At 36.2% G+C, this 21,471-nt stretch overlaps 1 protein-coding gene across 1 annotated transcript in view; it reads left to right on the forward strand.

Moving 5' to 3' along the window:
* The window catches only part of LOC121419539, a 63,594-nt gene that overhangs the window by 30,096 nt on the left and 12,027 nt on the right, over positions 1–21,471 (forward strand). The window contains exons 10-11 of the mRNA XM_041613994.1: positions 12,458–12,595; positions 12,838–13,134. Coding sequence (XP_041469928.1) covers positions 12,458–12,595; positions 12,838–13,134 — 435 coding nt within the window. The remainder of the gene's footprint in view (positions 1–12,457; positions 12,596–12,837; positions 13,135–21,471) is intronic.

A 21,471-nucleotide genomic window follows, 5' to 3' on the forward strand; every position in this document is an offset into this window, starting at 1 on the left:
CATGCAGCAATGCTCTGTGTTCTGCATTTTCTTGCATATCAACCCCCTTTGACCATTCTGACCAAGGAGATATTAACTCTATCTCCTTGTTCTGACCAAGGAATTCCCTGATCTGACCAGGGAAATCTCCATGATCTAACCAAGCTCGTCAAATCACAACCTGGAGCATGTTCAGAAGGGCGAAAACAGTATTTGACAGTACATTTCATGTTTGAAAAACGGGAGATGCACAATGATCGAGACAACAGGTCATGTCTGTTTCATGCATAATTCCAACAATACTGCATCTTTGTTTTAATTTATTTTTTTTGTTAATAAGCTACTGAGGTCAAGTTTAATAATTCAATGTAACTTTTTAAAAGAAAAAGTCAAAATTTTCTATGGTAAAAATCCTTTACGCAAAGGGTGATTAACTTGTGGATTCCCCCTTTTTTCAGCTTATTTTACCCATCCATCATTCACTTTTCTTTAAAATTGGTGCACTGATTCCCCTTATCAATCATCAAACAAACTTAATTTTTATGTTTCTTGTCCTTCTGAACATGCTCAAGTTTATGATTTAATGAGCCTGGATATGATTAGGGAAATATCCCTGCTAAGATCCTGGATGTAAGAATGGGGGTTAACATGCCATAGACAAATGAAGAAATGCATCAATACTGCAAACTTGGAATGGGCTAAAATGCACCACTGTTACGTAACAGAGTGTGTATTCAAAACCGCTGAAGCGCGACCAATGAAATTTTCATAGAAGTTAGATCATGAAATGAGCTTTCTACTCATGAACATTTATTTGACAATCCTTCCACATTTTAGAATTAATCCAGTCCTATGACAGAGGGACATTTTTTTTGGGACGCGCTGTATAATGTCTTTATTGAGTCTATAAAATCTTTGCTAAAATTGAACTTTTCTAGGGTTAGAAATAGAAAATTGTGGGAGACACTATCAAAAGCTTTCTCAATATCTAGTAACAGTATAGATCCAGGAATACTATTTGTTTCAGTGTACTCAATTATGTCTAAAATTAATCGAATGTTGTGACCAATATTCCTACCTTTCAGAAAACCTGACTGATCGATGTGGATAAGATCTTGTAAACAATGCTTAAGACGGTTTGCAAAGCATTTCGCCACAATTTTATAGTCAGTTGTCAATAGCGTAATAGGTCGATAATTATTTATGAGGAGAGGGTCCTTATCCTTTTTAGGGAGGAGAGTGATTATTCCATTCCTTTGTGAAGAGGACAAAATACCATTTTGTAAAGAGAAATTCAGAGATTTTAGAAGTAAATCGCTTATATCAGGCCAAAATACCATGTAAAACTCAACAGGTATACCATCAAAACCAGGGGTTTTATTCATACTCATGGACTTAATGACATTATACAGTTCTTGTATTGTAAGAGGGGTGTCTAAAAATGATTTCTGGTCTTCAGATAATTGTGGAATATTGATTTTATCAAAGAGAGAATCATTAATTTCCTTTTCATCAATTAATCCTCTAGCATCATCCTGAAAAGAGTATAGCTTACTATAAAAATTTTGGATTTCTCCTAAAATCCCAACTGGGTCAGTTACTAGGCTACCATTAGAGTCTTTAAGCCTAGAAATATTTTTCTTATGCCAGCCCCTGTTCTCTAGATTACAGAAATATTTAGTGCTTTTCTCTCCTTCCTCTACCCATCTAGCCCTGGAACGTGTAATTAACCCTTTTGTCTCAAAATCATAAATTTTATTCAATTTTTCTTCAAGTTCTTCTAACTTTGTCAAAAGAAAATCATCATTGGGAGATGGAACATTATTGGAAATTTGAAGTCTAATCTTATCAATGTCAAGCAGTAACTTATTTTTTTCATTATTTCTTTCTTTCTTCTTCCTAGATGAATATTCCATACTAACACCTGTAATAACACACTTCAGGGAGTCCCACAATATGTTTGGATTACAGTCAGAATTTTTATGATTTTCTTTGAAATCATTGATTGTATCCTTGATTAATTTAACAAAATCATCATCGTGATGAAGGTAGTGACAATTCATTTTCCAAAAACCTCTGCCCCTTTTGGGTTGATTGTCATTAAATAAAATTTGTACCATAGAATGATCAGATTGTATTCCAGGAATTATTTTAGAACTGACACAATTATCTATAAAGTTACTAGAAACTAAAATAAAATCAAGTCTGGATAAAGCCCTCGGGGATTTTTGGTGACGAGTATACTGTCGTAAGTTAGGATGAAAGTGTCTCCACACATCAATTAGTCCAATATCTTCCATTAAAATAGACAGCATTTCACTAGAATTTTTGTTTGAATGCTTTGGTCTTGTACCCTGGTAGTCAAGTGGACTAGTTACTAAGTTGAAGTCTCCACCTATGATTAGGAAGGGACTGCTTAATTTATCTATTTCAGCAAAAACTTTTAACAAGAAGTCTGGGTCATCCTTATTTGGTGCATATATGTTAACTAAAGTCAATTGTAATTCATTTAAACATGCCTTTAATACAATAAATCTCCCATCAGGGTCACTGAATACAGAATGAACCTGAACAGAGACAGTTTTTCTAATAAGAATTGCTACTCCCCTACTGGCAGAATTAAAACTTGAAAAAAAAGCCAGTTCGCCCCACTGAGTTTTCCATAACATATCATCTTTTTTATCTGAATGTGTTTCTTGTAGGAAGATAATATCTGAACCCAAACTTTTCAAATAGTGGAAAATCTTCTTTCTTTTATGAAAATCTTGCAATCCACGACAATTAAAAGTATGCAACTTTAAAGCCATGGTGTAGGATCTGGATTAAACACAAATACTAAAAGCCAAGATATTTGAATACTACATGTACATGTATGTTGAACTCCACTGTGAAAACAAATTGACAAGAAAACTGCATTGAGCACACTACTCCTAATGAAAAAAACATTCTGCCACAACATAAAATAAATTGGAAAAATTAACATGAATAAAGATAATTACAGTACCAAAAAACAAAAAAAAATGGGTTGCACTAAATCGAAGGAGATGGCCTCAAATCACATCACAGCCAAAACCAAAAATGCAAACAACAGGGGATATAGCAATCCCAAACAGGAAATAGATTTTCTTTTAAAAAATACCTGACTTACCAACTGTATTCTGTAACATTTGAACAGCAATGCATACTGTGACATTCGAACCGCAATAGTATATACATATGCAAGCATAAAAAATACCTCTGAAGCTTTCGAATCAATACTGTATAACAGATGACCATCTGATAAAATCTAAATCATTTCAAACATTCACTTCACAAAAGGAAGAAACATTTCTAGACCAATCCGAACAGATAAACCTAACCAAAAGATTTACTGTAAAAATGACCAACAAACAAAAATATTTTTAAGCGAAATAGTATTAGGCCTACAGTACCAAAAAATTGTAAGGCCAAAACTGCCCACAATACATGTTTACATGTAAATAATTCATATCAGCGTTGAAGTTCTTCATAACAAATGTGACAAAAACTGGATAATACAACTGGAATCTTATAGTGTGTGTAGTGTTTAATGTTCAGTTATACGTTGATCAGCTTCCCGTCCGCATCCCTGTAGCAGAGTTTATCAGGAAAAACAAAGAATGGCTTTTTGCCTTCGTCTTTCAGCCGCTTGAATGAGACTGCCTTATTCTTCCTCAGCTGGAGCACACGGTGTGACAGGTCCTCTGCGACGAAAACCTTCTGCTCGTTGTAGACTGACTTGGTCATCTTTAACTTGTCGATGCAAGCTTTCCGTGCATTCTCTTTAAGCATGTAAGAAGCAAAACCTAGGTGGATCCTCCTAGGATGTCTTGATGAATTGACATTTCCCTGGGGCTGTGGGAGGTAAGTAGGCGTACGATGACATCTCTGGATGTCTTGGATGACTCCTTCCGGCACATTTGCGAACCTCAGGAAATCTGCTACCTTCTGTTTGCAGTTCTCCTTGTTGGATTCCTGAATACCAAAAATCACCAGATTGTTTCTACGGGAGCGGTTCTCCAGATCGTCAATCTTCTGCTCCAGTTTCCCATTCTCTTCTTTCAATGAATTGAGAGACGCTTTCAGATTGTCAACCTCAAAACCCAGACCTTCGATCTTCTCCTCGTGTTCGGTGACCTTTGAGGTAAGATCTCCTAACTTTCTATCGAGAATAGACTCTATGCGTGCATCCTGTCTATCCTCAAAGTCTGAGAAAAACTTAATAAACCACTGTGGTGCCTGCTCACTCGTTGATAACTCACCGGGCGGTGCGGGCGTTGGTGAGCTGCATGGCAGAATGCCCCTCTTGGCTGAGGAGATGTTGACTGCAGTGTCCCCGGCAATCCCGGGGGAGTCACGAAGAGGTTTCGCTACGTCCACATGCTCGTCGTTTAACTTAAACTTCTTCGAAAGAGGTGAAGCAGATTCCATGATTGTACGTAAAAATAGCTCCAGTAAATAAATAGATGTATAGCAGAGTGTCACAGAAGAAAAAGATCGCTAAAAATCAACAATTTTAATGTCACTTTGATTCGTCACCCGGTTATAATTCCTGTCTGAAATTGCTCGCTACGGAAATCACATCCGCACGAAACGCGCCGCCATTTTCCTTCCTAGTATGAGGAATTATGTTTTTCATTTTGTAAAGTACACCTACGTTTCTGGAGATGTTAGTAGTTATACAACGTATATGTTCATTCCAATTTAAATTTTCATCTATTGTGACACCTAAAAACTTTGTTTCTTTTTTCCTTTTGAGTGGAATATTATCTATGCTTATGTCGTATGGAAACTCAGTAATATGTGAACTTGTATGCTTAAAATACATAAAGTTTGTTTTGTCTATATTAAGTGATAGCCTATTACATTTAAACCATAAAGATAGTTTAGGTAATTCACGATTAAATGTATCTACTAAAGTTTCTAAGCTAGTGTGTGAACAAAAAATGTTTGTGTCATCGGCAAATAATACAAATGATAATAAAGGCGTTACAGTAGTCAAATCATTAATATATATAAGGAAAAGTAGGGGGCCAAGGATCGATCCTTGTGGAACTCCGCATTTTATTGTCTGAAAATTAGAAGAAATATTATTGTGAGTGACATATTGTTTTCTATCAGTCAAATAACTCTCAAACCATGATAGTGTGATTCCCCGAATTCCATAATTTTCAAGTTTTTTAAGTAAAATCTGGTGGTCAAGAGTGTCGAATGCTTTGCTTAGGTCCATGAATACTCCTATTATGTGTTCTTTATTTGTCATTGCATTTGTAATTTTATCGTATATTTGTATTAAAGCCTGATCAGTTGAATGCCCTTTCCTGAATCCATATTGGTTTGAATTTAGAAACTGAAAAGTATCTAGGAACTTATAAAGTCTTTTGTAAATAATCTTCTCTAATATTTTGGATATGCTGGGGAGAATAGAAATAGGCCTATACTTTGTTATTTCATGTGGATTGTCTTTTTTTAAAACAGGATTTACCTTTGCAATTTTAAGGGGATCTGGACATTTACCGGTGCTGATCGACAGATTAAAAATATGACACAATGGAGTGACAATATAATGTATGATCTGCTTAAGGAGGAAAGTACTAATTCTATCATATCCCTTTGATTTGCTGGATTTGAGATTTTTTGTTATTTCAATTATTTCCTGAACATTTGTGGGGTTAAAGAATAGGGAAGAATTGATGGGTGTGGGAAGAAATTTTGCAAAACTTTGGTTTGGTCTGGCAAGGTTGTTTGCCAAAGAGGGTCCTATGTTAACGAAAAAGGAATTAAAGGTATCAGCTACATCATCTGAATTTATTGCAGCAGCATGAACTGTGAAATTGTCTTTAGGTAATACTTTGGGTTTCTTGCCAATCAAATCATTGATGATCTCCCATGTGGCTTTCATGTTTGATTTAACTTTGTTAAGTTTCTCGGAATAAAACAATTTGCGAGAAGCCCGAATTATATTGGTTAGTCTATTTCTATAAGTTTTATATTTATTTTTGTTTTGAATAGAAGGGTTCTTTAAAAATGTCTTGTATAGTTTATTTCTGGTATGTATGGATCGTAGAATAGCTTTAGTAATCCATGGCATTTTTGCTTTTCTTTTTTTGATAGGTGATAGAGGAAAATTTTTATCGTAATATTTCTGCAATTTTTGGTTAAAATTTGTGTAAGCAATATCTGAATTTGACTCATTAAATACATCTAACCATTCCTCAATCGCAAGATCACTTTTAAACGATTCAATATTTATTGGGGATTCTTTACTATACATTGTAGATTTAGGTGAATTTTCTTTTGAAATATCATTATCACATAATAAGAAAACCGGTAAATGATCAGCTATATCAGATATTATTAGTCCGCTGGAAGTATCTCTGTTTAGTATGTTTGAAAATATGTTGTCGATAAGTGTTGATGAATGGCTATCAATTCTGGTCGGTTGATCTATGTGGGGATAATAACCAAATGAATGCATAGTATGTAGGAATAAATCGTTGTCATTATTTTGGGATAACAGGTCAATGTTAAAATCACCCATTAGATATATTTGTTTATCTTCTTTTGTTATGGTATGAAGGCATATTTCAAGCTCTTCGCAAAATAAATTTGCATTGCCATGAGGGGGTCTGTAAACTAATCCAATAATTATATTTTTGCCTTTCGGCTTCATGATTTCTAAGAATAGAGTTTCACTTTGTTTTGATGATATTTCTTTTCTTATTTTAAACTGCAAATGTTCATTGATGTAAAATGCTACACCACCTCCTCTTTGATCTTCACGATCTCGCCTTATAAGATTATAGTTTTGCAAGTTGAATATGTTAGGTGAATTATTATGAAGCCATGTTTCCGTGACACCGATAATGGAGAATTTGAAATTATTTAGAGTAAAGAGTAATGATTCCAATGATTCAAAGTTTTTGTTCAAACTTCTGGCATTAACGTGAAGCAAACTGAATTTGTGTTCTGTGTCTCTAAATTTAGAAGTAAAATCTTCAGTTGAGTAATATTTATTACATGATGCATTGTTTGTATTGAAAATAGAAAAAATGTCTATGTCATTACTCGTGAAGAAAAAACGATATTACCAAGATTTTAAGATCGAAGATATGATAACTGATTTGTATGTAAATTTTCTGTGCCGGAACAGTATGATGATGATGATGATGGTGGTGGTGATGATGATGATGATGATGATGATGATGGTGGTGGTGGTGATGATGATGATGATGATGATGGTGGTGGTGGTAATGATGATGATGACAATGATAGCAAATCATACGGGAGGTCAATGAAGTCCTAACCTGCGAGCATCTGGCCACCTTAACGTTAACAGAAAGTAGAACCAGAATTGTTGTAATCACAAAAGTGAATAAAGAAATGAAACCTGTCTAAATAATTCTATAGAAATCTATCGATAAACCTTAGTCAAAGAACCAAACATAAATTAAAAAGAATAGTAAAAATCGGAATACATGCAGTGTAAAATTGCGGGTAACAGATCGATTAAATTCAGTACAGGTATTAAAGAGTATTTCTTGTTGGATTACAATTAACGAAATTAAGCAAACATGTGGTGCGAGGCAAGGCTAGTACAATGCCTTTGAGAAAAATGGATACAGAGACAGTTATATACTAAAGTGATTTAAAATAAATACCACTGAGCATGTACATGCAAGAATATTGACAGCAAAAAGTATTTAAAGGTTCTTTCGTATATTGAAAATAAATTAGACAAATTGTTTTTTTCCTACAACATTACAATAATTAGCTATATACAGTACCTAACAAGTATAGCTACATAGATCATTCAACGATTACGTACACAAAAATATCATAATGAGTAAGGTCACTGACACTTTAACATTGATTTTTTTTTTTTTTTTTAAATTTAGTATCCATTATTATAAACAAAGCAAAGTACATGTAACTACCTGTAATCGGTTGCACAAGTTCGACTGACTTTACCTGTGTTGTAATGTTAAATTTTGTTATGTATTAATTTAAAAGATTGCAATATCACAAAAGGCAAAAAATAAATCAGGCATAAAGCCGTCCAGAATGCAAAGAGTGTACATAATGGTGAACTTGGCAGCAATCGATTGCTGGAAATCAAATAGTAAGCCATTAATCATGAAAGTTATTTTCTCAAGAGTGAATTCCAGCAATCGATTGTAAGTATTTCTTCAGCCATTACATATTTTGAATCATTATGTACTTTAATGAATGAAAAAATTGTCCATTCAATACAAAATGGTTGAGAAATTCACCATAAGTCGAAACCCATACATGGCAACATTACAAAAATAACTTGGTACTTTTTTATCACTATATTGATGTAAATTTCGTTGGTAAATTTATAAGTGCTAGTAATCGATTGGAAGTATTAAACTTACTTCGGCAAACAGGCTAAAACCAAAACAATCCAAAACATGTACAGGCACACATCCTGGATATTTTTTTTTCTTTTGGTGTATGAAAACATATAGACCATTTCGTAAAAAAGATTGAGAAATTCACCATCATACGAAAAGCACACATGGCAACATCACAACAGGTAAGTTGATACTTTTCACTTTACACATATTCTATATTGATATAAATTTAGAATAGAATTGATTGAAAATAAGTCGAATCGCCTACATGGTAAGACCAATTTCCTTTACAGATATAAATTTATTGAGGTATGTTTTCAACGGAAATGATGAGCAATATAATCAATACACTAAATGCTGAAATTTTGGTCAGTCTCGATTAAACTTGTCTGATGGTGCTTCATGATGGTAGCTTGGTAAGATATATATTTTTAGAACAATCCATTCTGCATTAACATGATTATATAATAAAGCGGATTGATTAATATAACACAACTCATTAGAAAATGTCGTCACTTATATTTAGTATCCATTATTAGAGGCAAAATAATGAAACGACCTATAATCGATTGTACAAGTTCAACCGAGTCTACCTGCATTGTAATGTTAGATTTTACTACGCATTGACGTCTAAGATTGCAAGATCGCGAAAGGCGAAAATAAAGAAGGCATCAAGCCATCTAGAATGCAAAAATTGTATGGAATGGTGAACTTGGCAGCAATCGATTGCCGGTAATCAAATAGCAAGTCATTAATCTTGAAGGTTATTTTTCAAGTGGAAGTTTCAGCAATCGATTGTAAGTAATCGATTTGTTTAGCCTTTACATATCTTGACAAAACAAAGTAACTACCTGTAATCGATTGTACAAGTTCAATTGACTTTACCTGCATTGTTATACTAAATTTTGCTACGCATTGACTTCGAAGATTGCAATATCACCAAAGGCGAAAATAAAGCAGGCATCAAGCCATCTAGAATGCAATAAGTGTATGAAATGGTGAACTTGGCAGCAATCGATTGCCGGTAATCGAATAGCAAGCCATTAATCTTGAAAGTTACTTTCTCAAGTAGGAGTTCCAACAATCGATTGTAAATATTTGATTTGTTTAGCCTTTGCTGTTTTGAATCATTAAGTAGTTTAATAAATGAAAAAAAAAAGTGTTGTCCATTCAATACAAAAGGGTTGAGAAATTCACCATAAGTCGAAACTCACACATGGCAACATTACAAAAAGTAAGTTGGTACTTTTTTATCACTATATTGATGTAAATTTACAGGTGCTAGTAATCGATTGGAAGTATTCGACTTACTTCGGCAAACAGGCTAAAACAAAAACAATCCAAAACATGTACAGGCACACATTCTGGATCATTTCTTTTTCTTTTGGTGTATGAAAACATATAGACCATTTCGTAAAAAAGATTGAGAAATTCACCATCATTCGAAAGGCACACATGGCAACATCACAACAGGTAAGTTGGTACTTTTACCTCAACACATATTCTATGTTGATATAAATTTATGATAGATTTGATTCACAATAAGTCAAATCGCATACAGAAAATGATCAATTTTCCTTTACATATATAAATCCATTGAGGTAAGTTTTTAACGGAATTGATGAGCATTGTAACCAATACACTAATTGCTGAAATTTTAGTCAGTCTTGATTATACTTGTCTGATGGTGCTTCATGAGTGTAGCTTGGTAAGATACATAACAAAATAAAGGACCTGTAATCGATTGTACAAGTTCAATTGACTTTAGCAATCGACTGCTGGTATTCGAATAGCAAGCCATTAATCATGAAAGTTACATTCTCAGGGGGAGTTCCAGCAATCGATTGTAAGTATTCAATTTGTTTAGCCTTTACATATTTTGAATTACTTTGTAGTTTAATAAATGAAACATGTTGTCCTTTCAATACAGAAGGGTTGAGAAATTCACCATGTGGCATCATTACAAAAAAGTAAGTTTGTACTTTTTTATATATCACTATTTTGATGGAAATTGGGAGTAATCGATTGGAAGTATTCAACTTACTTTAGCCTATAGGTCAAAACCAAATATCCACATTATGTACAGGTACACATTTGGATTTTTCCTGTTATTTATTTTTTGGTGTATGAAAATACATAGACTATTCCGTAAAAAAGAATAAGAACTTCACCATCAATCGAAAAGCACACATGGCAATATCACAACAGGTAGGATGGTACTTTTCCCTTAACACATATTTTATATCGATATAAATTTATAATAGCATTGGTGAGCGATTAAAAACAATATAATGGAGCTGGTGCAAGAAGCCAAGGAAGGCAAAATAGTGATGAGTCAATACGTCGAGATGGTTAGTTAATGATGACTTTAAACTCACCAAGTTATTCTTTGTAGGCCTTCCATTCAGCTGTGGAGTTCTTTTCTTTCGTGAGGAGTGCGACTTTGGTGCCAGTAACCACTATCTTAGTAGATAAGTTGTTCTCTTTCCGCAGGTTGTATGCTTTGGTCGCTAGGATGCTTCGTTGTGCTTTGAGTGCCGGTGGTAGGTCTGTGCGTACGGTGATCCGTGGATTAGGCCTGGCGATTTCCTGATCATTTCCTCGGCGGTTGACGGTTCTTCCCTCGAAAGCAGACAACAATCGATTTCTCTGAGCCATGTAGATGAATTTAGCAATTATTGGCTGGGGAGCATTATTTGTTACAAGTTGTGCTCGTTCCTGTTGGGTAGACGATGAGCATTGTTGAGAGCAATTGATTCAGCTTCTTCTCCACTCAAGCCAATGGCTTTAAAAGCTTCACGTAGAGCCCTTTCTACATTTTCATTAGGCCTTTTTTCTATGCCATAAAAAAGAAGGTTTGCCTTCCTGTGGTAGATTTCCGAAAGCAATAACTTCTCGTTCAGTAGATCGATCTCTTTCTGCAGCTTTGATCCCATTTCAGGAAGCTTACCCTTTTCGATGTCTAAGACTCGAGCCGCGTTGTCAGCCACTGCTGCCTCCAAATCTGCCATTTTCTTTTTCATGCACGTAATATCTGTGTGAATCTCATCCAATTTGGTGCAAACCTTGCCAGAAAACTCACTCAGTGATTTTTGGAGGTCTGCAAGTGTAGGTTGAATCGATGGCGAGTCTTCAGACTGCATACGTGGCACTGTAACACTCGTATTAGTAACTGGCGATTTAGGGCGTTGGCTTTGTGTAGCGTTCGCATTACGTTGAGCTGGTCCCGGCATTTTGCTTCTCAAATCATAGGTTTTCTTCATGAGGTAGAAAATGTTTTCTAAGGTCAATGATTCCCAAGCACAGTCAGTTTCAAGTAGAATAAGTTCACTCACCGCATTTAGTGGTTCCAAATAGAAAATAATGGTGAAACATAACAAGGTGGCGAGAGCTCAAAAATGGCGCGTTCACTCCATTCCGCTGCGCATGCGTAATAATCTTGTTTGTCTCTCAGTCTTTTTGAACTACAGATAATAAATCAAAGACTTGGCACCAGGCTACAAGCTTAGACTGTTTATTTTGTGAAGATTCTACATCTGTTACCCCTCAAAAGAGACATAATTTTCAAATTATGTTTTTGTCTATACTGAGGGTGGGGGGGGGGGGAGGAGGGTCATGCTCCTTAGTCTTCATCTGTATGTCAGTGGGTACAAGATGTAATATTCCGTTTGAGATGTTTTGAAGTGCTTGCTGGAAAAAAAAAACTCCAAAGTTTGTGGTAGTGTTTGCACAGACATGTGGAACCAATTTTAGAACACAGTGAAATATTGAAAATGCCTGTCAAACGACAATGAACAGCTTGGAGGTCTTTGTCAAAAATTGCGGGAACCGGAACAGTAGTTGTCATAAGTTTCGGAGCTGACGAAAAATGGCAAAATTATGTCCTTTGATTCACAAATTTTCACCTCCAAACGGACCATTTGGTTGCTCATTTAAAAAAAGGACATTTCATAATACATTTCCTATGTTCTTAAAAGCGTTCTGCGTATTCTTGTGAAAACTTGCTTTTGACATTCTTAGAACCACTTTATTTAATCTATGTGTGTGATTTACTCTTCTAATAAACTTTAACCATATCAAAGAGAAATCTGGGAATGACACTCCTCTGGCTCAGCAATCTGCAAACTACGAAAACCTAGCAAGAGGGACAAAGGGAATGCAATCCGATATTCCACGAAAAGAAACAAGTATGCCTGAAACAAAACCAGCGGAGAAATATGGTAAGTGAAAAAAAGGAAAAATAAACATTTACAACCAAATTCAATCGCGTAACTGCGGATGCAGATATAACTGTCAAATGTGATGAAAAAAGGGGGAAGGGGGGGGGGGTGAAAGTGATGTAGGATCGAGAAATCCCGTCCGACAGCCATTGACAAGAAACAGTTGAGAGCGATATTTCAATAGCACTGAGAAAACAATGAGCAATAAAATTTTTTTTTGTCTATTATGCTTTTTTGTACAGTTACAGGAATATCTAGAGAGGAACTATGTCGCATCATTCGTTATGGGGGACGAGCAGCTCTTGAGACATATTGGCGTGAGAGATTCGGAAATGATAAACATAAGAATCTGTGTGCGACACTTTCCGACCACGAACTCATCTGTATGCTGAAACCATTCACTGACAGTCAACATTACGATATCGTTAGACAACAAAGTGATAGTAATCCTATAACGTTTATGAAACACCTTCGACAGGATGAACAAATCCCAAGAAATATTCTAAGACAGCATCTGCAAAATGGAGCACCGCAATATGGTAAGGGGGAAATTTCTTATTTTGGACAGACAAACTGACTTATACGTGTTATAGACCCATACGGAAACACCACAAGACATCGACCCACCTGACTTTGTATCAGTATGATAATGCTTTGATTTGACTTAACAAATTTGCAGATATACTTTACCGGTACCATTTTAGAGTAATGCTAAATTTATTACGTGGTTTTCATGCGGTCCGACACAGTTTACATTTTTTGACTGAATGACTTTTTCCCCCATAATCCATTAAACGTAAACAGCCAATGATAGTGCCCAAAGGACAGTATGACGTATAAGTCATATGTCACACTGTCCTTTGGGCACTATAATTGGCTGGTTGTAACATTTCCCGAGAGCCTTTTTATGACCTGTGACTGTAAGGGATAGAAAGTATTGTTATGTTACAGTCCATTTTCCATTTCATTAAGAAGAAAGTATTGTGCTAAAGAAAGTCAATATAGAGCAGCGTTTTTATTGACATAGGCCTTATGGTGCCCCTTTGAGGTCTGATATTTATGAACCACGCATGAAATGAAATTGCTTTTTTCAACGACCTAAATTCCTAAATTTGACAAGTACAATGTTCCCATTTCCATTGACTTGCCACTGTGTGAAAATTAGAATGGTTCGTCAATTCATGTATCAATAAGCACATTTTGATATATTATTTTAGGTTAAAAAAGATCTTTTGTCTTACTACTCCACAATACAATCAACTTCAAAGAAAAAAACCCGAATTAATAATATCTCAATTTTGCTCTTATCAAGTTGCCTATTTAATTGCTGAAGCTCACTCTCCTATAAAGGCGTTTGAAGCATTATCAATCCAATTGGGTACCCTTGCAGCTCACTTTGATTAAAAAACAGCACAATGTGGATCTATTTCTTGTTTATCTCTATATTTCGGGGTTGCATCAGTTTATCGGTTAAATAAAGAGTATAGTTCATGTATCACTTTTATTTATTGCATAATTGAAAATCGTTTTGAGACACCCGGGGGCAAAGTTATTTTCCCACCGCATTGTGGAAGCCGATATGAATATTCATGACTTGCGTCTTCGGAATAAGAGTACGCATACGCGTGTACAAAATTGATTGAATCAGCACCCTCATAGGCGGATCCAGCTTTTGGCGAAGGGGGGGGGGGAACGCACTGCCGCCATAAAAGAAAATTTTGAAAAACGGGTAAAGTCTGACCCTGTCAAATAATCTTTTCAAAATATAGGATAATATTTGCGGGGGGGGGGGCAAGACTCGAACATATTTTTGAACAAAAAACGGTAGAGTAAACGGACCGAGCTGTAAAAGTATTTGGTGCACATCATGTTTGGTGCACATCAGTTTTCTTGAAATGTCAAGGAAAAAATGTGTTTTCACAACAGCTGATCAGGAATTTGCCCACACCCTTTCCCCTTGCTGTGTACGACCATTCCCTGAAGTCCACTTAAACATTTATCATTATAACAAAAAATATACATCAATTTAAACATATAATCTGTCTAAAACATATATAGAGAGAGAGATTGAAAAACTTATTACAGAAAGAAACAAGCAAAAAGTAACACAAATTATGCATGTTATGTGCGATTTCAAAATCTCGTGTACTAACCCTTTTATTGCGATGAGGCCATTATTTTTTCTGCAAAAGCGGACAATTTGAGCACGATTTTAAATAAAGAACGAGTTGTGTAGCACAATCTCGCTTGCTGATTTCTGTGTAACATTACCATCTTATTGTATTTTTTGACAAAAATATCGAATCATCTTCATTAAACGCTATAGCTGTCTCACACTAAAGGCCAAAGAGGTGGCACAATGTGGAATGTGTAAAGAAGAAAGGTGACTGACCTTTTCTTACTAAGCATTGGAAAATAAGATTAAGATTAAAGGATTTGCCCTACACTTTTGTATGATTCAGGGGCCGATTGCACGAAAGGGTCTTTGCAAGGACCGTCTATCGTGTCGCCCATCTTTTATGATGCGCCATGTGAAGCGCATTTTAAATAAATCTTCTGCAAACATATTTCATTCGTCCGTTAAATTAAACAACATATTTGTTTATAAAATTATGTGATATATCATGATATTGTATAAAATTTGATTTAAAAGCAAACTAACGAATCTTATTCTTTATCATAAATTTCAGAAACAACCCGCCTATAGCGTATCATAAAAGATGGGCGACACAAAAGACGGTCCTTGGAAAGACCCTTTCGTGCGATCGGCCCCTGGGTTTTTTTTGTCTCACCTGCGTAGCAGAGTGAGACTATAGGCGCCGCTTTTCCGACGGCGACGGCGTCAACATCAAATCTTAACCTGAGGTTAAGTTTTTGAAATGACATCATAACTTAGAAAGTATATGGACCTAGTTCATGAAACTTGGCCATAAGGTTAATCAAGTATTACTAAACATCTTATTAGAGTTTCATGTCACATGACCAAGGTCAAAGGTCATTTAGGGTCAATGAACTTAGACCATGTTGGGGGAATCAACATCAAAATCTTAACCTGAGGTTAAGTTTTTGAAATGTCATCATAACTTAGAAAATATATGGACCTAGGTCATTAAACTTGGACATAAGGTTAATCAAGTATCACCAAACATCCTGCATGAGTTTCACGTCACATGACCAAGGTCAAAGGTCATTTGGGTCAATGAACTTTGGCCGATTTGGGGTATCTATTGAATTACAATCATAACTTTAAAAGTATGTTGGTCTAGTTCATAAAACTTGGACATAAGAGTAATCAAGTATCACTGAACATCCTGTGCGCATTTTAGGTCACATGACCAAGGTCAAAGGTCAATGAACTTTGGCCATAATGGGGGTATCTGTTGAATTACCATCATTACTTTGCAAGTTTATTGATCTGACTTTTGAAACTTGGACATAAGAGTAATCAAGTATCACTGAATATCCTGTGCAAGTTTCAGGTCACATGATCAAGGTCAAAGGTCATGTGAGGTCAATGAATTTGGCCACGTTGGGGGTATTTGTTGAATTACCATCCTATCTCTGTAAGTGTATTGGTCTAGTTCATAAAACGTGAAAATAAGAGTAACCAAGTATCACTGAACATCTTGTTAGATTTATAGTAATTTTCAAAGTCAGCAATGCTGCTATGTGGAATCGTGTGATGCAGGTGAGACGGCCAGAGGCCTTCCACTTGTTTAAATAACAAATTAAACGTTCATGACATCTGTGGGCAACTGTCTTGTCCCAGTCCAAGGACATGCGAAAAGCTTTGTTAATCGTTATGACCATTCATCAATAAAATGTATAACCAGGTGCCGCTGATCATTCTTGACTGGCGCCGATTTAGATTTGGTCAGCAATAGGCCCTTCTTCATTATTCTACCGGCGCCTATTTATTGGGATCAGGGGACGCTGATCATTCTTGACCAGCGCCGATTTAAATTTGGGTGGCACCGGTTAAGACAAAGGCAGTGCCGATTTGTCTTGACCGGCGCCGATTTAAACAAGTAGTGCTGATTATTTTTACCGACGTGAAGTAAGATTCAGGCAGTGGCAATTAATTAATAATCGACTGGCACCGATTATTCTTGACCAGCCCCGATTTAGATATAGGTGGCTCTCATTAGGCCTATCCATGGTCGGCGCCGGTTAAGAACTCAGGCAGCGCCGATTTTTCTTTACCTGCGCCGATTATTCTTGTCCGGCGCTGATTTAGATTTAGGTGGCGCTAATTATCCTTGATCGGCGGCGGTTAAGATTCTGGTAGTGCCTATTTTTCTTGACTGGCGCCGATTTATAACCAAATAGCGCTGATTATTCTTGTCCGGCGCCGATTTAGATTAAGGTGGCGCTGATTATTCTTGATTGTCGCCAGTGAGATGCAGGCAGCGCACTGCCACCGGCGACATTGTTGGGAAGAACGTAGGTAATAGATAAGGAAGATGATATGATTGTGCTTTGCTGGGGGATAGTTTTTCCTTTACTGTTGCTAATTTTTTATCAGTGAATAATTCTTTTCTTTTCTTTCCTTTATTTTTTTTTTCAAGCGGCGCCTTTTCTTTTTTTTCATTTTGAGCAGCGCCGAAGGCGCCGCTCAAATATAAGGGGGGGGGGACACACACCCTTCGCAGTCCCCCTGGATCCGTCGATGGTTCCGGTGCACTTACATTAGTTACATATGCCTTATAGGCTTAGATCTATGTCTAGATCCAATTCTTAAACAAAAATCTCCAATCTGGACCTGTCTAATGCCGACTCATGCCATTGTTAACTTCAAACTCGTTAATTCCAAACTTAACGTTTATTATGTTGGACCACCTAGTCCGTATACATAACTAGTCCTAGATCTAAATAAATTTATCTTATATCTAGTCTAGTCTAGCTCTAGAACTTGATAGACTCTGATCAGCATGGAACGTATTTTAACGTCAGGCACAGTAAGCAGAACTGTTACACACGTAGACGGCCTAGATCTATGTTCAACGCACATCTCTGCATTTTATTGCAATCGCAGAGTAAACTCGATCCCCGTCTTGATAAAAAAAATACAATAGATCAATCTGCATTTTCTTTACCATTAATTTTTTTATATCCCGTGCTCCAAATCGGCAATTGTGTTACTAGAATCTATATCTAGAAATACATACGGAATATAGACCTATTAAAGCAAGGCGACCGAGCTCAATGGTCTAACGTTTACAAGTAAATGTAAAGTTCGGAATTAACCAATTCTAAGTTAACCATGCCATTGGTCAGCCGCATGCATATGTAGACAGGTCAAGATTAAGATATAGTTTATGCGCTAACCTCAAGGGCTAGCCTAGGCTAGGGTAGCCATAGCGTAGCCTAGCAGTTTTTCCTGTCATTTACGGCAAGTTAATAACTGCTTAAGAATTGGATCTACCTATAGATCTAGATCTAAGCCTAAGGCCAATATAAGGGTATCGGCAAGATGAAGGTGCTGATTCATTCATGGCAACCCGAACGACCATAATTTTGAAAACCATGTCCACGCGCATGCGTACTCTTATTCCGAAGATGCAAGTCATGAATATTCATATTGGCTTCCACAACTGCGGTGGGAAAAACAATTTCGCCCACCGGGAGGGGAGGGCACTTCCACTGACGAGTGGATAACAGGCGCGACCCTGGGGATTCAAAATCACCCTAAACAACAAGTATTTTCCATATTAGACCGGTCAATATACGACCAAAAACATCCTTACCCGGAACAAATTGCAACAAATGATTCTTCGACGTTTTTTTTTTACTATCTGACCTCAGGAATAACATATTAAAAATCTACCAAAATCCGCATCCGGGAATATTGTTATTTTCAAGATGGCGTCCAAGATGGCCGCCATTCATTGAAAATTGATACAGCTAACTCATTATCCACCCTAGAATCCTTTTTCGGTTGATATCCCATGGTCTAGGGGGTAAAAAATTGTTGATACAGGCTAGAATGAATTATAATCCCTCCAGTGTATCTATTTTGTATCTATACCGTAGTTTAATGGGTCAAATAATACATTGGGCCAAGTTACAAGGAAAGCCAGTGGTATGTGCAAAAATCCGGGATGGATTAAACAAAAAATGATTCTGAAATGGCTATTAATAATTGAAGGAGAATGAAACCTTTGGAACAAGATAGCTTGTGTGAAAACAGAAAAATCAAATAAACAGACCAACGAAAGTTTGAGAATAATCAGAAAAATAATGAAAAGGTTATGAGCGTTTGAATATTGTGATCACTAATTCTATGGAGATCCTCATGTTAGCAATGCGATAATTACTTTCGTATATATTTCACTTAAATTGCCTCTTTTATCACATCTATCAGTAGATCATGTGTTCTTTCTATAGAAGGGCAGGTAATACAGATTTTTAAAGAATATATCATGGATAAAGAGTTTGTATCACCAGGAGAAAAGGCAAAAAACAGACATTTTGAGGGTACTTTATAGTCCATCAAAGGGAAAGTTGTTTACATGTGACATCACACATCCTTATCGCATTGCCAATGGGAGGATCTCCATAGCATTAGTAATTGCAATATTCAAATGCTCATAACTTTCTCATTATTTGTCCGATTTTCTCAAACTTTCTTTGTTCTTATTCTTTGATTCTGTTTCGTCACAAGCCTTATTGTTCCAAACGTTTCATTCCACTTTAAAGCGGACAAAGCTTATTTCATTTTGGCCTGTGAGATGTGAGTTTGATTTCTAAACTACTGGTTTCAAGGGTCAACCAATACATTATGGCAAGATACAAGGCAGTCAGTGGCCTGGTTTGTCAAAATATCTGAGTTGGCTTCCGAAAATTGATTCTAAATTGATTGCTATTACTTAAAGCGGACATAGCTTATTTCATGTCGGCGTGGGAGATGCGATTTTTGTGTCGAAACCACTGATTTCAAGGGTCAAAATAATACATAAGGTCTAGTTTTAAGAACAGTTAGTGGGCTGGTGTGACCAAACATCCAATATGGCTTCCAAAAATCGATTCTAAAATGGCTGCTGATACTTAAAAGTGGCATAGCTTATTTTTTATCCGCCTGTGACATATGATTTCGGTTTCTAAACTATGGTTTCAAGGGTCAAATTATATATAAGGACAAGTTGCAATGACAGTCAGTGGTCTAATGTCTAAAATATGTCTAAAATTCCAAGATGGCTTCCAAAATGGAGTAAAAAATGTCTGATGTTACTCATAAAAGGTCATAACTTTTTCTATATCTGTGTTGGGAATATGGTTTGGTGTCAAATATGGTTTATAGGGTCAAGTAATACACTAGGGTAAGTAACAAGACTAGGCAGTTGTCTGTATGTAAAAATCCAAGATGACTTCAAAACATGGGGTGTAAAATTACTGTTGTTACTTGAAAGTATACATAGTTTATTAGTAATACACCTTGGAAGTATGATTTAGCTGTCTACACTAGAGTTGAAAGGGTCAATTAATACATTGGGTTAAGTTGAAAGGTCATTCAGTTCGGTATGTCAAAAAATCGAAGATGGCTTTAAAAATGGGGGTCTTAAATGATTTTAAGACCCCCTTAAAATGGATTTTATATGAACTATGTCCATTTTTAAAGTAGCAGCAGTCATTTTTTACTCCGATTTTTGGAAGCCATCTTGGATTGTCGACATACTGTACCACTGACTGTCCTTGTAACTATTTTTACTTTTAAAACCATGGTATAGACATCAAAATTATATGCCCCTGACGGATATTGCATGAACTATGTCCATTTCTAAATACCAGCAGCTAATTTATACTACATGTATTTTTTTTAAAGCAACCGTGGATTTTAGGACATACTTGACCACCAATCGTCCTTGTAGCTTATCCCAATGTATTGTTTGACACATTTTACTATGATATAGGCCCCCCAAAAAAAATCATATTCCCTGATATGGAACAAACTATCAATTTAAAGTAGCAACAACATTTTACTCAATTTTTGGAAGCCATCTTTTTTTTTAACATACCGGACCAATGACTGTCGCCCAAATGTATTATTTGACCATTGAAACCATGATCTAGACACCAAAATAATATCTCCCAGGTGGATATGGTATGAGCTATGTCAATTTGAATTATTAAGAGCCATTTTAAACTCAATTTTTGGAAGCCATCTTGGATTTTTGGACACACCAGACCACTGACTGTCCTTGAAACCCGTCCCGCTGTACTACAGTGCCGATCGCAGGAAACGTCACGCCCGAGCACGCAAACACCCTAGGGGGCGTTCGCGTCTAACCGAGGGTATTCAAGGGGAGCAGACTAGGGCGTTTAGACGGGCCCGCGGTTTCCTGCGTGCTATGTAAAATTGGCTGTGCCCGCACTTACCCTAGGAAATCCTAGGGTACGTACATTGCATTATGTTTACATGTGCATGTACTTCGATTATCTTGTGATAGACCATTATGTTTTTAAACTAGCGTGATCGGGATCTATTGTAGGTTGAATTTTTGATTTAAGATGTTATTTGTTTTCTTTTCTTTCATCCTTTCTTTCATTCTTTAATTTCTGTTTTCCCTTTTAGTGTAGTGTTATCTTGTCCCTTTCTTTATTTTCCAATTTAGAGTTTGGCTCATTCCTTTCTACCTTCATTTTCTTTGCCTTTAATCATCTTAATTCATTTCTCTAATCATGCTAATGCATTTGTATATCGGGGAAAATTGTTCTTTCTCACATCATAAAAAGTAGACGCGCAAAAAGCGAACACTAGCAAAACAGGTTGTGCTCATCGATTTTTTTTATTTGGTTCTTTTGTTATTGTCAATAGTCTGTGAGAGTCTTGCTCCCCGTCCACATCGACCCCTCTCCTTTGATCACATCCGCTTACC

The sequence above is a fragment of the Lytechinus variegatus genome, chromosome 8, assembly GCF_018143015.1.
Source record: "Lytechinus variegatus isolate NC3 chromosome 8, Lvar_3.0, whole genome shotgun sequence".
Classification (NCBI taxonomy): Eukaryota; Metazoa; Echinodermata; class Echinoidea; order Temnopleuroida; family Toxopneustidae; genus Lytechinus; species Lytechinus variegatus.